We start from the raw sequence: 13,493 nt of genomic DNA on the forward strand, positions 1-13,493 counted from the left end.
TGCTCTGTTTGCTTTGACTTTTTATATTTTTGACAAGCTCCCCAAAATTCGTATCTTAAATAAAGTCTTTATTTTTACTTTTTTCTTTGAGAATTTTCAAAGGGCCCTGAAACTTCTCAAAGAAATTTGCTCTCTTCCTATAAGGAGGAAGACAAAAAAAATTTGCTCTCTTCCTATAAAGAAGAAGATACTAAACTTATTAGGCTGATTTAGTATGTTAAATTACATAGAAAACATTGTCAGACAAGTGATGATAAGCCTGCTTAGGTGCTATTATGTAGGCAAATGTTATTGACATAGGTGTTTTAAAATTGTATAACATTACTGAAATTCTGATCTGTCCTGGTTATCAGTCATAATTCTGGTTATTATTATTTTAAAGTGTTGTATGTCACAAAATTAACCAAATTTCTTTGGCAATTGCCATTTTGAGGTCTTGTTGTTTACAGACTTATTTCTTTGCTCTAATGCTTTTGCAAAATATGTTTCAACTTCAAAAAAATTCATAGAAAGGACTCTGACATTTACACTGGAGTACAGGTTTCTGATAAACTTTCTGATCATAAAACTAAACTTGGTAAGAAATTACAGAAATCTGATGGAGAAACTGACTTCATGAAGCTGCTAACAAAAGACTGGGATCGAGAATGGATTACACAAGACTGAATGAACTGATAAGGATGATTATAATTTTTATGATTTTTCGTTTGAAGTATTGCTGAATTTTTAATGTTTTGTTTTTTTCAGATTTAAGAAAACTTTTTCTCTTTTCTCCTGAGCTAGCTATGACTTATAGCAATTTGGTAAATGAGACTTTTGTAAGTAAAATTGAAATATTTATCTTTTTCTCTCTACCTGATCCCTCAAATTTAGAAACTCTTAGTAAGTGAATATTGTTGTTTTCATGGCAATATAGTTATTTGCATAAGTTCAATAAGAATCTGTTCTCCTTATAACAGGACACAATTAGAAACACTGGTTCTATTACCAAGGTTGTGACTGGAACATCATATTTGCAATATAACCATACAGCTTTTGAGAAATGAAGATTGGACTTTATGGAATAAAGCCACGTGGAAATATTGGCCTGGTACCTTATGTTCCAAGCAGCACTTACCAGGATAGGTAAAGAATGTCACTTATCTGGCAGGTACAAGGAACCTCGAAATATTTTGGGGAACCTCGGAAGAGAGGAATTCACCCAAATCTGTAGGTATTACAGGCGAAGTCTGATGACAAAATCCTTGACTTGGCTTTCCTAGCCTCAAGAGGCCTTTGAAGTTCAATCTGAGATTCCTTATAAAAAGTTCCAGCAAAGCAGATTTAAAACAGCCTATGTGATCAATTGCTATTCTTGCTGTACTTATGTAAATAATTGGACCAACTCTACTGGAACTAGACTTATTTTGCAAACTAGTAAGTTTTAATTTGGCTATCTTAATAAAAATGAGGGTGATTTTAGAGAGAAGAATTATATTTCAGTAAAAACTATAACATATATTTGCGGATATTAGATCCTAGTTTTGTTAATTGTTTTTTGAGGTTTTTGTTTTATATCTGTTGACTAGACTGGATCCTGATTTCTTCTAGTCTCCTGAAACATCTGGCTACAGATATCCAAGCTAAAGTTTTTGATTTTTTCCATCATTTTCATTTGAAATCACTGAAAACTGAACCTGCCCTTTTTCCTGAAGCCTTACATACTGAAGCTGATAGACTTGATATAAACTTAAGAGATGACCTGACAACACTATCAGAGACATTTAAACTGCAAAAGATGCTTTGACGCTGACATCTAAAACCTTAACTGGCTGTCCTCTAACTCAGAAACTGCTTTACAACTTGCTCCAACCATTAACCTTGTTTTTCTTTTGTTTACATAGAAATGCTTCTATTAAATACTTGATTGCTTGCTTCCACAATATAGGCGTAACCCGAGAGCCCACCTGCATCACCACCTTCCAAAATGAACTTAATTGAACTGATCTATATCAAGACTAAGAAATGGGTTCAGTGAGATGAAACAATCTACCAACTCAGCTTCTGGACTATGAAACTTCTTTAAGTTTCAAAAAGACTGTGAAACTTTTAGTTTCAAAGGCGGGACTGTGGGAGATCAAGATTTGGCCACCCTGAAATCTATCTCTTTACCTTGGTTGTTTTCTCTAGGGACATTTGACCTCCCCCACTAACTGCCTAAAGAATTTGACATGGTGGCTCCTTTCTGGAACAGGTCTATCATGATGGCTGTAAAGATAACGTAGGGTAAATGTTACAATAGGAAAGGCACCAACAAGCCCCTCTTATCAAAAGTTCTGTCTCTCTGGCCACATTCTCTGGATGACCCTGCGAAGAGTTGCCAGACAATCATTTACATTTATAAGGGAAATCTCCATTTGTAAAGGTATCTCCCTCTCTGTTTGGAGAAGAGAGGGGGATGAGCTCATTTCTAGTGACTTATCAATGTGGAAGGTGAGGCCTTGGGCTGTATAATAAACCTTACTCTTGTTTACTGTGCTTTAGTGGTAATCTCCTGTAACTGACTCCCCCCACCCCCAAAATCCTCCTTTGTCATTGGCTGAAAATGATATTTAAGACGAGAATTTCTGCTATTGTGTTGAGAAATGCAGTGTCCCTGCTTTCTCCCATGTATACATGTTATTAAACTTGGTATTATTTTCTCCTGCTAACCTGTCTTGTTGATTATTTGGCCAGCCAGAAGAACCTTAAGGGAAAGGGCAGAGGGAGATTCTCCCTCTTCCCCCTACAGGGGCATTGGGAAGAAAGGATGAGTAAAGAACAGACAATCATGTTGAAATATGTATAAGCACTATTTCTTTGGAAAAATAATAACAATAATAAAGGAATAAACTAAACAGAATAAGGGTGATTTGGGGGCAAAGACTCAGAGTCAGAGACGGCTTGAAGCAGGCGCCATCTACACTCAGGTGTGACTCACTCAGAGGCAAGAAGAAAGCCCTGCTCTGGCTGAGGCTGCCTGAAGTAGCAGGCTCTGGGTGGTCTTAACTGTTCTCCCAGTGCCAGCCCAGGAATGTCCTGTGAGTACAGCAGTCACACACACACACACACACACACACACACACACACACACACACGTTCGCAGTGTCTGGATCAGCGCTTTCTGACGACAGCCTGCACGAGTAGCCCTCGCTGTGTGCAGCCCCTGTTTCACATTGAGAGAACAACAGAGAACACTGAGTTGGCCAATGACACACACAGCCAGTGATGGAGTTAAAAGTGATTTAATGGGGATAGAGCAGGGAAGATTCACTTGATCCCCCCAAAATCCCTCTTCAATGATCCCTGAGCAGCTAGAAAACTAGCTCAGCCAGTGAGACTTTCAGCCTCATTCAGAGGCTCAGCAGCCATCCAGAGTGAGTGTGAGAGACGTCTTTTTAGAGGGTGCATAGCCATTTAGAGGGAGGGGTTATGACTAAGGCTGACAGCATGCTAACTGTAAGCAGGATGCGTGAGCAGAGTGGGAGAGGGGATTCAGCATCCTGTGGACGGCTCCTCAAGGGTTTGGTTGTGGACCACATTACTTCTGTTTGGTCTTCTGCTGAGCTGGCTCTGGAATGACCTTTGAGGGACATGGCTCTGGAACTTTGGGGTGGCATGGCTCCGGAACCTTGGGGTGGCATGGCTCCGGCACCTTGGGGTGGCAGGGCTCCGGCACCTTGGGGTGGCACGGCTCCTTGGTTTTGGGTGCACATGGTTCCTGGGGTGGAGGCTGGCAGGGCTGTTTCACCTGATGCTGCTGAAGCGGGGGGGGTGGGGTGCAGGGCTGCTTCTGCTGCTGAGAACTCATGCTTCAAAGGAGGCTGGACCTGGAGACAGAACAGGTGATTTAAACATGAGTTAACTAGGAAAGAAGGCACATTCAATGCCAAATAGGTTTCTTGTTAGGCCCCTTTAGAAGAGAGCCTCTCCTCTCCCCCTGGCTATCCTCCTACACTTGAGAGGAAAATATGCTTTGATAATTTCTGGGCTCTTTCAAGAGAAGGAGCTTAAAGGAGCTGGTTCTGCTCCATTTCAGTGGGGTTCATTCCTTGGCTCCCTTTCTTCCCCAGACATGTCCTATCCCTCATTGGCAAGTACCCAAGAACACTTATCAGGTCTTTTGGAAAGTGCTATCTTAAAAACAGCTGCAGTCTACCCACTCTTACTACCACACAGAACACCTCATGACTTATAGGATGATTCTATATGAATCTTAGCTTCTAAGACTTCACTCTGGCCTTCACTTACACAGTCCCCTGTGACGAGCTTTCCTCCTCATCTCTGCTTGTCCAAATACTCCTCCATCATGGCTCACGTCATGTGCCATCACTGGAGCTCCTCTTGAGCAAGGCTCCCCCAGCTGTCACAGCCTTTCTCTGCCCCAGCCTCCTCACACCAATCTCCATCTACTTTGTGTTTCATCTATTTATGTACCTGTGTTCTCTTTCCTGCTAGGCTGTAAGTTTGTTGAGTAAGTTCCGTATCAGTCTGATTTATCCAAAGTGCCTAGCATAGTGCCTTAAATATAATAAATGCTTATTTATAATAAATAAATAAAAGGTCCATCTTATGAATTAGAATTTTTATAGTAAGCATCGTAAGCAGAGGGAATAATGGTGCTGCTGAGTGCCCTGGGCCTGAGTTCTAGCAGTAAACCTACTGTTAACTTCCTGTGGGAACCTGCACAGATCCGTCCTCTTCCCCGACTTCCAGTTCCATAGCTATTTACTGAGGTGGCTGACTGAACCACCTCTCAGGTCCCTTCAAACCCAAACTGTGCTTGAATTTAAAACAAGGATCTCACAATATTCTCTCTCTCTAATGAATACTCTGCATTTTCTTACACGTTTACCTTTGTCCCATTTCTAATAATGAAAAAATAAATAAGAATTTCACATTCGTTCCAATCAGAGACTCACCTGGTACACAGAGAAGAATGGGTTGTCTGGTCACTCCTGTCTGGTGTAAAGTCAACAGCGAGCTGGCTTTTTATACAATAAATAAGCCCTGCCTCAAGGAAATAGAATCACCTCAGGCCCCTATGTTTTCATTCCTCACCTGTCAAACATGATTCACCCCACTCCCCTCAATTACCACTTGGCTCGGCTTTTGTGATGAAAACCACCCACACGATACATTTTTGGCACTGGCTGTCTGATAATGATGTCACCTGGGCCTAATTTCCACTGCCACCCTCATGCTTAGACCCAGGTGTAGGGCTGGTGTAGGGGAGGAGTGAGCCACAGGCTTCCTGGAGGTTTTTTAAGGAATTAACCCTGGAGGGAGATCTGAGTCCTTTTGTGGTCTTGCCACCTTCCTGCTCTGTTTTTGCTGGAGGTGGTTGTTCCTCATGTTCTGTAGGATGGAAAACATTGGGGCACATAAAACAGTGGGAAGGGGAGGGGAGCAGAGGAGCTGAGATGGGCATGAGTCGTCTGCCTCATAAAAGTAGATGCTAGAGATCATGGAATTGACTGATTAGAGACTCCTTGTCCATTTTCCCCATCTTTCTCCTAACTCAATTGAACTACTTAATTATCATGCCCCCAACCCCACCTCTCACTGACTGGTTGCTAATCTGGGTAAACCTGCTTTGCTTTCACCAACCACACCTTCACTCCTCTCCTACTTCAGAGATTTTCAAGGGCTAATTCCTCTTCTAGAATAAACTTTTCCCTACACTCCACCCAGCCTTCCTGCCATGGCCCTTCCTAATTCCTAATCCAACCATGTATCACCCCCAACCTGAAAACCTGAAAGCTTTTTCTAACTACCTTCACCCTAAGCCCATCCATGGAACCCTCAGTGGTGACTCCTCCCCCTCCTCTTCCAACTCCAGACCCTGAGATCTTGCTGGCCTCTGTGTTTTCCCCATCTGTCTGGCTCTGTATCTCCTGGGGGCTTTCTGAGCATCAGAGTGTGCCTGCTCAAAACAACAGTGTTCCCATGGTAATATTTATTTCCTTATTCATTCAATTCAACCGATATTAACAGAGACCCTAATATATGCCAGGCATGTCTCATTCCAGGAGCTATCTGTATACATAGACCACTTCCTCTCAACAGGCTGGGAACTCTCTAGGGCAAGACACAGCTTAGTTTAGAGCAACTAGTTTAATGGATCTCAGAGAACCTTCAGTCCATACTCCTCAAGTGATGCTTGGGGAATCGGAGGCCACAAGAGGTGAAATAACTCACCCAAGATTAAACAACAAACTCCTTGAGACAAGGAATTCTACCTGAGACAAGGAATTCTCAGAAATTCTATGTTTTCTTTTGTCTTAACCCTGCTTTACTCCTAATGCCTCTAGAGGAAATTAAGTACGGGCAGAAAAATGATTAAAGGTAGAAAGAGGGAGCTTAAACTTCCTGGCTTGGAGCTGGGTCCACTCTTAGTCTTGAGAAAGCTTTGTATAAGTGGCCACGTGAGAAGAGAGAAAAGAGTTTTTCCTTTTGGGTAAGCCTTTAATCTTCACTAAGATGAAAATAATTTAAGTAGGAATAAAGCCGCTTAATGGCTCTGGGGATAAACAGAAGGTCTTTCTAGCTCTGCTAAAAATAGAAGTGGGCATGAATTAGCATAGGTGGAAATAAGGGACTCGTTCAGCTTATCATCACTCAGTGGACCAGGGTCTGAGATAGGAAAGGAAAGTCTAAAATGCTAAAATGCCTGCTTTGAACCAGAGTTACTTTAACTCTGGAGGAGCTTCCAGGATGGCATAGTGACAGAGCCTGGGTACCCTGACCAGCGATGACATTGATGATGGCAGAAGGTGAGCAGCCTCTGAACACCTGCCTCGGCATGCCTCCCTCCATGAAGATTCTCCTTGTCATGGGCTTCTCTTTTCTGGGAACATAAGAACAGGGATTCCCTGAGTCCTTACACCAGCAATTTCCTCTGATCCACATAACATGAAACTGAAGTCACTGGTTCAGAGCTGTCCTCAAAACACAATCTGTCACTAGGTGTGGCCTTTGGAAAATCCAAATCATCCTTAAAACCCAGGTGTGTAGATAGTTCCTCCTCATTCCCCGTCTCTGCCCCCAAACACACACCTGAACATTTGTGGAGCACCTGTGGCTCCACAGCTGGGTCACCTCTCATGAACTGAGTCCTGGAACAGCCTCCCACTGCGTCCCCCTAGCCATTGGTCCACATCCATCCTAACATGGTGCCTGATGTGCAGTAGCTGCTCGGTGAGCTGGCCATTATAGAATAACTGACTGACTGAATGAATGGTATTATTTGTAAAAAAAGGCCAAGAGATTTCTGAGAAATTCCTCATCTTTTGGGATGAGCTGAGAAGAGGAATAAACTGCCTTTCCCACCCATCTGCTTCGTTGTCAGTAGTTAACAACCCACCTCCCTCTGGGCGGGTACCAGCTCCACGACCACAGCTGAGCTCCAAGCCTCTCACTTCACGTTAGCTCCCCTCTGGGCTTGGGCCGGGTGCCTCTATTACCTCGAACCCTCTCTCAGGGGCCCCTGGTGGGGGGATCTTCAGGCAGAACTTGCTGCTGCATCTGGTAGGATTCTCAGCCCCAAGGAACCTACTTCCTGTTCCTCTGTTCTATGGTGCCACCCAGCTTGTCCCAGGCCCTGGAGGATCTGAACCCAGATCTGAAACTGGGATACTCTATGCCCTCCCTGGGCCTTGGCCCTGGATGCAAAAGAATATCCTTGTCACATGGTATGCCATCCTGGACTCTTCTGTCTGCCTCAACCTGTGCTTCCTTCACTCCACCCAAGGCTTCTCTGGCTCCTGACTCTGGAACTTTCCCTTGACCTCCAACATTGTTCTCCATGTTTGTTTATCTGAAGCTCACTCAGTGGTTGGTGTGAAGTCTGTTCTCCCCTTCAGAGAAGCTCTGTTCACTATTGGGGTTGGGTTAGCTGATAATCTGACCCCACAAACTCCCCACATAAAAAAATGGAAAACTGGGTGTCTTCTGATGGGAAGTACACCTCCCAGGATTTCTCAGCCTTTCACAGGAGCCCCTCCTTAGGACACAGGAAGAGGTTGCTCTTCCCAGGTCAAAACCCGGCTCTCCTTTGGACCAGCTGTGGATCCTGCATTAGCTCTGAGCATGCCTCTGGTCCACCAGTCACTCACAGCGAGGGAGGACTGCAGCCCTGAGCCTAATCGGTGATCAGGCTCTTCCCAAATTAGGTCACTCCTTCCCCCAGGGTCCAGAGCATGCAGAGAATGTCATGCAGAATTGGAATTTCAGTCATTTTACCATAGGAGCCCATATATAAAATATGGTAACATCCAGAATTAGCAGTATTGAAAGTTTTACTTTCACTCTCCAACTGATCACTGTGAGGAGCTAGGGAGACGAGAGTGCTGGCTGCCCATTTCACATCATGATGTTTAAATAAAAAAATCTCTATTACATAGGGTCCTCCATCTGAAAAAGAGGAGGAAAAGGAGGAAGAAACACTGGATCTCTGGTGTTTATTAGCCTCCTGACCACTTTGGCCCAGCAGGCAGAAGTGAAGCTTGCAAGCATGGATACGGGAAGGTGAGAGCACAGAAGTCCTAGCATCACAGAGCCTCTACCCAACCCCTAGTCCTGCAGAGAGGAAGAGACAAACTGTAGGGAAGGGACTTGTTCCAGCAGAATCAGACAAACCTGGGATACTCGACTCCCTCTCCAGGCCAGTGTCTACCTAAGAACAGAGCACGCCTCTCCCCCTCCTTCTTTTCTCTCCCCAGTCCCTGAAGGGATGGACAAATTTGAAATCTGGTTTCTCTTGCTTGAGGCAGGTAGAAAGAAGGGACCTGGCCTCAGCGTCCTGCCCCGTTATTTCAAAGCCTTGTTATGCCTTTATTAGCTGGATGACCTTGACCAAGTTACCTAAACTTTCTGCACTTTAATGTCCTCATCTTTAAAATGGAAATCCTAAACTGTACTCACAAGATTGTTGTAAAGACTAACTGAAATGATGCTTCAAACACTTTTAGGATGAAGGGGCTAAAAATGTAATAATTCTTGCTAATTTGTCTCGTTCTTTCCTCTCCCTCTACTTGAAATCGGATGAAATTTCTTCCTGCTGTCTGTGTGCTATCCTTTTTCTGCTCACTGTGCATGTATGTGCGCGTGCGTGCGCGTGTGTGGGGACTCGAAGAGAGGACGCCCTTCTTCGGTGGAGCAACGTGTGTGGGCTTTGTGATGGCTTTATGCTCCTTCATCTTTTCTGCTAAACTTTCCAGTGTACATGTTAGTCAGATTATAGCTCGAGTTATTGGACGGTGGGCAATGACTGCACAGTCCATGCTTTACGTGAGTTGGGGTGCAGGTGGTGGCTAAAGTTGTCGGTGATTGTGCAATGACCTGGGCTGGCCCTAGATAAGGAAATTGAGGCAGAAAAATGTTAAGTAACTCCGAAGAGGTCATAAAGGTAGGATGTACCTGGATACAGTCCCTTAACAACTCTGCCATATTGCTTCTCAATACTAGTGTGCATTCTAAAAGCTGGAGGGCTACTCTTAGAAGAGACACTGATTGGGTCTTGATGTTCTCGCACAGCTGAACTGATCAATCACCTATCTGTTGTCTATTTGAGATAGAGTTTCTCTGGGTATGGATGATCAAAGACACAGGTAGATATATTTTTTATTCAAGGTATTGAGTTTTGAAACGGAATCTGGGATGTCTCAGACTACTGTCCTAGATGTTCTTCCCCACCGATCACTCGTTGCCTCTCGGGCTGTTGAAGGGGCACAGTGACAACCACATAGCTAAACATTTTCCACAGAGAGCCCAACACCCCTTTGGAGGTGACCACTGTTTGTCATTATTGGTCCTGCTCTTGTTTGTCCAGCTGTGTCTGCTTCATCCCTGATCACCTCTGAAAGCAAGCATCTCCAGAGTGCAGAGTGGCCTCTGTAGATCACAGGTTTGAAAACAGAAAGTCCTGGGTTCAAATGCTAGCTCTGCTTCTTACTCATGTGTGAGTGATATTGGAAAAGTTTCTTGGTAATAATAACTCCCATTTGATTGGCACCTACAAAGTGTTAGACTTTTCTGGTCACTTGACAGTAATCCTTACAGTAGCAGTGCTAGGAACAGGTCATTAAACCCATTCTACAGACATGGAAGCTAAAGCACAAAGAGGAAGTCACCTGCCCAAGTTTACGTGGCAAATACATAAATCCAGCACTGTGACACCGAGGTCTTTATGAATCTCAGTTTATCTTACCTATTAGTTATGAATGACGATATTTGCTTCCAGAGCTATTATTAAATGAGATTAGGTATGTAAAACAACTACCATAGTGACTAGAGCACAGTACACGGATACTAGATGTCAAGTACATTTCTTCTTCTTGGGGTCTGAAGGACATCTATTATTAGAAACTCATCTCCAGTGACTCAGAACGTTCCATAATTTTCTTGGTTTGTGAAGTAGTCAGTCATCTCTTTAACACATATTTGCTGAATGACAGATGACTGTCACGCATGAATTCCCAGCCTTCGTGAAGCATGGTGGGGAAAATAGGCAGCGGTCTGTGAGCTTCTGGATCAAATACCCCTCAATCAGGAGTGCTTCCCCCAACTGACCCAAGCATAGGAATCACTTGGGATGCCTGTTAAAAACACAGCTCCAACTTCTCCATCCGTATGAAATAGAAACAGCTAGCGGAGGGCCCTGGGGGTCTGTATTTCTAAAGTGATCTTCAGGTGGTTTTTATGATTAAACAAGTTGAGAAACACTAGATTCTAAATCCAATGGCTTTTCTATCTTGATTGCAATTGACACCATCTGGTATTTTAAAATAATTATCCCTATCTGGGCTCCGCTTGAGTTTTATTTAATCTGTTGATTTTTTAAAAGTCATGGTAACTTTTTTTTTTTTTTTTTTTTTGCTGAGGAAGATTTTCCCTGAGCTAACATCTGTTGCCAATTCTCCTCTTTTTGCTTCAGGAAGATTCACCCTGAGCTAACATCTGTAGCAAATCTTTGTCTGTTTTTGTATGTGGGCCACCACCACCATGTGGCCACCAACCAGTGGTGTAGGTGTGCGCCCAGGAAGTGAACCCAGTCCTCTGAAGCAGAGCATGTAGAACTTAACCACTAGACCACCAGGGCTGGCCCTATAATAACTTCTTAAAAGTTATTTCAGGATGCAAGAACTGAGGCTCAGAAGAGCTGTCAAAGAATTCTTTGGTTTAGAGGCATTCACTTCTGAATCTTAACTATTTTTTTTTTAAAGATTTTATTTATTTATTTTTCCCCCAAAGCCCCAGTAGATAGTTGTGTGTCATAGCTGCACATCCTTCTAGTTGCTGTATGTGGGACGCGGCCTCAGCATGGCCGGAGAAGCAGCGCGTCGGTGCGAGCCCGGGATCCGAACCCGGGTCGCCAGCAGTGGAGCGCGCTCACTTAACCACCAAGCCACGGGGCCGGCCCCTGAATCTTAACTATTTTTACGATACTTTGATTTTCCTAGTTAACATCTGTACCACTAAGTTTTAGGTAATTACTTCTTGGAAAAATCAGCAATGGATGGCAATTTTAAGGGGAAATGAAGAAGGTGGTTATTAATTTCTTTTCAGGTCTATATGTTAAATGAAGAAGCAATTTATTATTGCCTTTCCCACGGTGGCAACTAGATTCAGTGAGCAAATCCCAAGGGAACAGTAGAGCTCAAGGGTAAAATCTGGTTGTGTATATAGCTACCCCTGACCCACAGGGTCTCTGTTTCAAAGACTCTTCTCTTTTTATATCTGGGAGGTTTGCTGCTTCTTTGTTTTATAGGCAGCCAGTCTCGACCAGGGTTAGGAAGCCAACTGTAAAAATAGGGTTTCTTTCATGAGCCATATAAAGTTAGGCTAACTGGCAAAACCAGTTGTAAAATTGCACACACTCTGCACATGGCTATCCTTGGAACCCCTTTCCCTATGTTGGAAAACAACTGTGACATCCAAAGAATAGACTGAGACTCAAGATAGACTATGTCGTGATAGTTCTGGAAAACCAGCATGGCGGGGTAGAGACCTGAATTCCTACTAGAGCCTGCTAGATATTAGATGGGTGAGTGAGTGAATGAGTGAGTGTGAGTTAATGAATAAATGAATGGGCAGTAAATAAACAAATACATGGAAAATGCATCTGCACATGTTTGGAGAAGTGCTTTGACATAATCTTATGTCATTTATGTAAGTTTTGTCTGCTTTTTCAGAATGACAACTTCCAAGAGGCAAAAACCACATTCATCAGGTAGGCTGGGGGCTTCTAATGGTAGGAGATAAACTTTTCCTCCCTTTGTCCTTCCCTAGGTATGATTTGTCAGCACAAGTCTCCCAGACTCTTGTCAACTAGTCCCCGGGCTTTCTCTCCCCCTCCTTTACCTGACATGCATCAGGATCTGACCTCCCCCATCGTTAGTTACCGGAGTTACTATGCCCAGGAGGATGCACTCCCAGGCACATGTGTACTTGCACACTCATTTCCCCCAAATATCCCCTCTGAACAAATGAATGGATCACAGACTGGGGCCAGGACACAGACAATGACATGAAGCACAGATTTAATAGGTGAGGAAATAGGAGAGAAACTCAGGGAGAGGGATTTGGGGAAGATAATGGGGCAGGAGCTGTGCATCATCCTCTGGTGTCCTCCTTAGTCAAGATGGAACCCCAGAAGGAGCCCAAATACATTCCTTGCTTTTGGACATGGATGGGGCCATAGCTGTGGCCAGGCTGGAGGCTGGACTAGGTAAGACCTCTTTCATGTCCACCTGAGAGAGCATCAGGGTGGGGTATAGAAGACTCGGAGCAAAAGGATTGTGTGTGACAAGATTCTCAATGGGAAAGATTCCTGACAATGCTTCATTGGACCCTGGGTAGGAGGAGGTGAAAGAGGAGGGCGAGTTTGGGGGCTGGAGGGAAGTAGGAAGGAGGAATAGGAAGAAGAGAAGGCCCAAACTGATGGCCTGGATGGTGGACAGATGGTATCCCAGTCCATCCCTACTTCTGTTTACTCTTTGGGGCTTGCTGGGCTGAGGGACACTTCTGGTGGGCCGAGATGGCTGTGGCCTTGGGTGGGCATTGCTTCTTGGCATGGTGAGCATGTGGATCCTTGGTTTAGGGTGCACATGTTTCTTGATATTTGACGGGGGATGGCTGACAAGGCTGCTTCACCTGCTGCTGCTGGGCCTTCTGGGGCTGGCACTGCTGCTGCTGCTGAGAAGGCATTGCTGCAGGAACAGGTGAGCCTGAAAGAAACCTGGGCAGGGGATGCCATGAGGAGGGCTCCCTCTATCTCTTCTCCCATCTGACTCCTAGAAGACTGTTTTCCTCCAACAGCCAAGGAGGAGATAAGTGATTAATAGCCTCAAATTGATTAATGGATTGATTCACACACAGTCATTGTGATCTTCCTCTCTCCCTTCCTTCTTTCTTCTATGCTGTTCTGATTTCTTATTTTCCTTCATCCTCCCACGGACTCCTGACTTAACTGA

General features: G+C 44.2%; 2 protein-coding genes across 2 annotated transcripts; both read right to left on the minus strand.

Annotated features, from left to right (window-relative positions):
- Positions 1 to 3,254: 3,254 nt before the first annotated feature.
- Positions 3,255 to 3,838, minus strand: LOC101388601 (uncharacterized). Its single transcript, XM_004436042.3, has one exon. The coding sequence runs from the start codon at positions 3,827 to 3,829 to the stop codon at positions 3,560 to 3,562; it is 270 nt and encodes an 89-aa protein (XP_004436099.1). The 5' UTR covers positions 3,830 to 3,838; the 3' UTR covers positions 3,255 to 3,559.
- A 9,161-nt stretch (positions 3,839 to 12,999) lies between these two features.
- Positions 13,000 to 13,262, minus strand: SPRR4 (small proline rich protein 4). Its single transcript, XM_014791716.2, is given in 1 exon segment — positions 13,000 to 13,262. A coding segment is annotated over 1 exon segment (228 nt). The 5' UTR covers positions 13,228 to 13,262.
- Between the last annotated feature and the right edge of the window lie 231 nt (positions 13,263 to 13,493).

Source organism: Ceratotherium simum, chromosome 2, assembly GCF_057802395.1.
Source record: "Ceratotherium simum simum isolate JZ-2026a chromosome 2, ASM5780239v1, whole genome shotgun sequence".
Classification (NCBI taxonomy): Eukaryota; Metazoa; Chordata; class Mammalia; order Perissodactyla; family Rhinocerotidae; genus Ceratotherium; species Ceratotherium simum.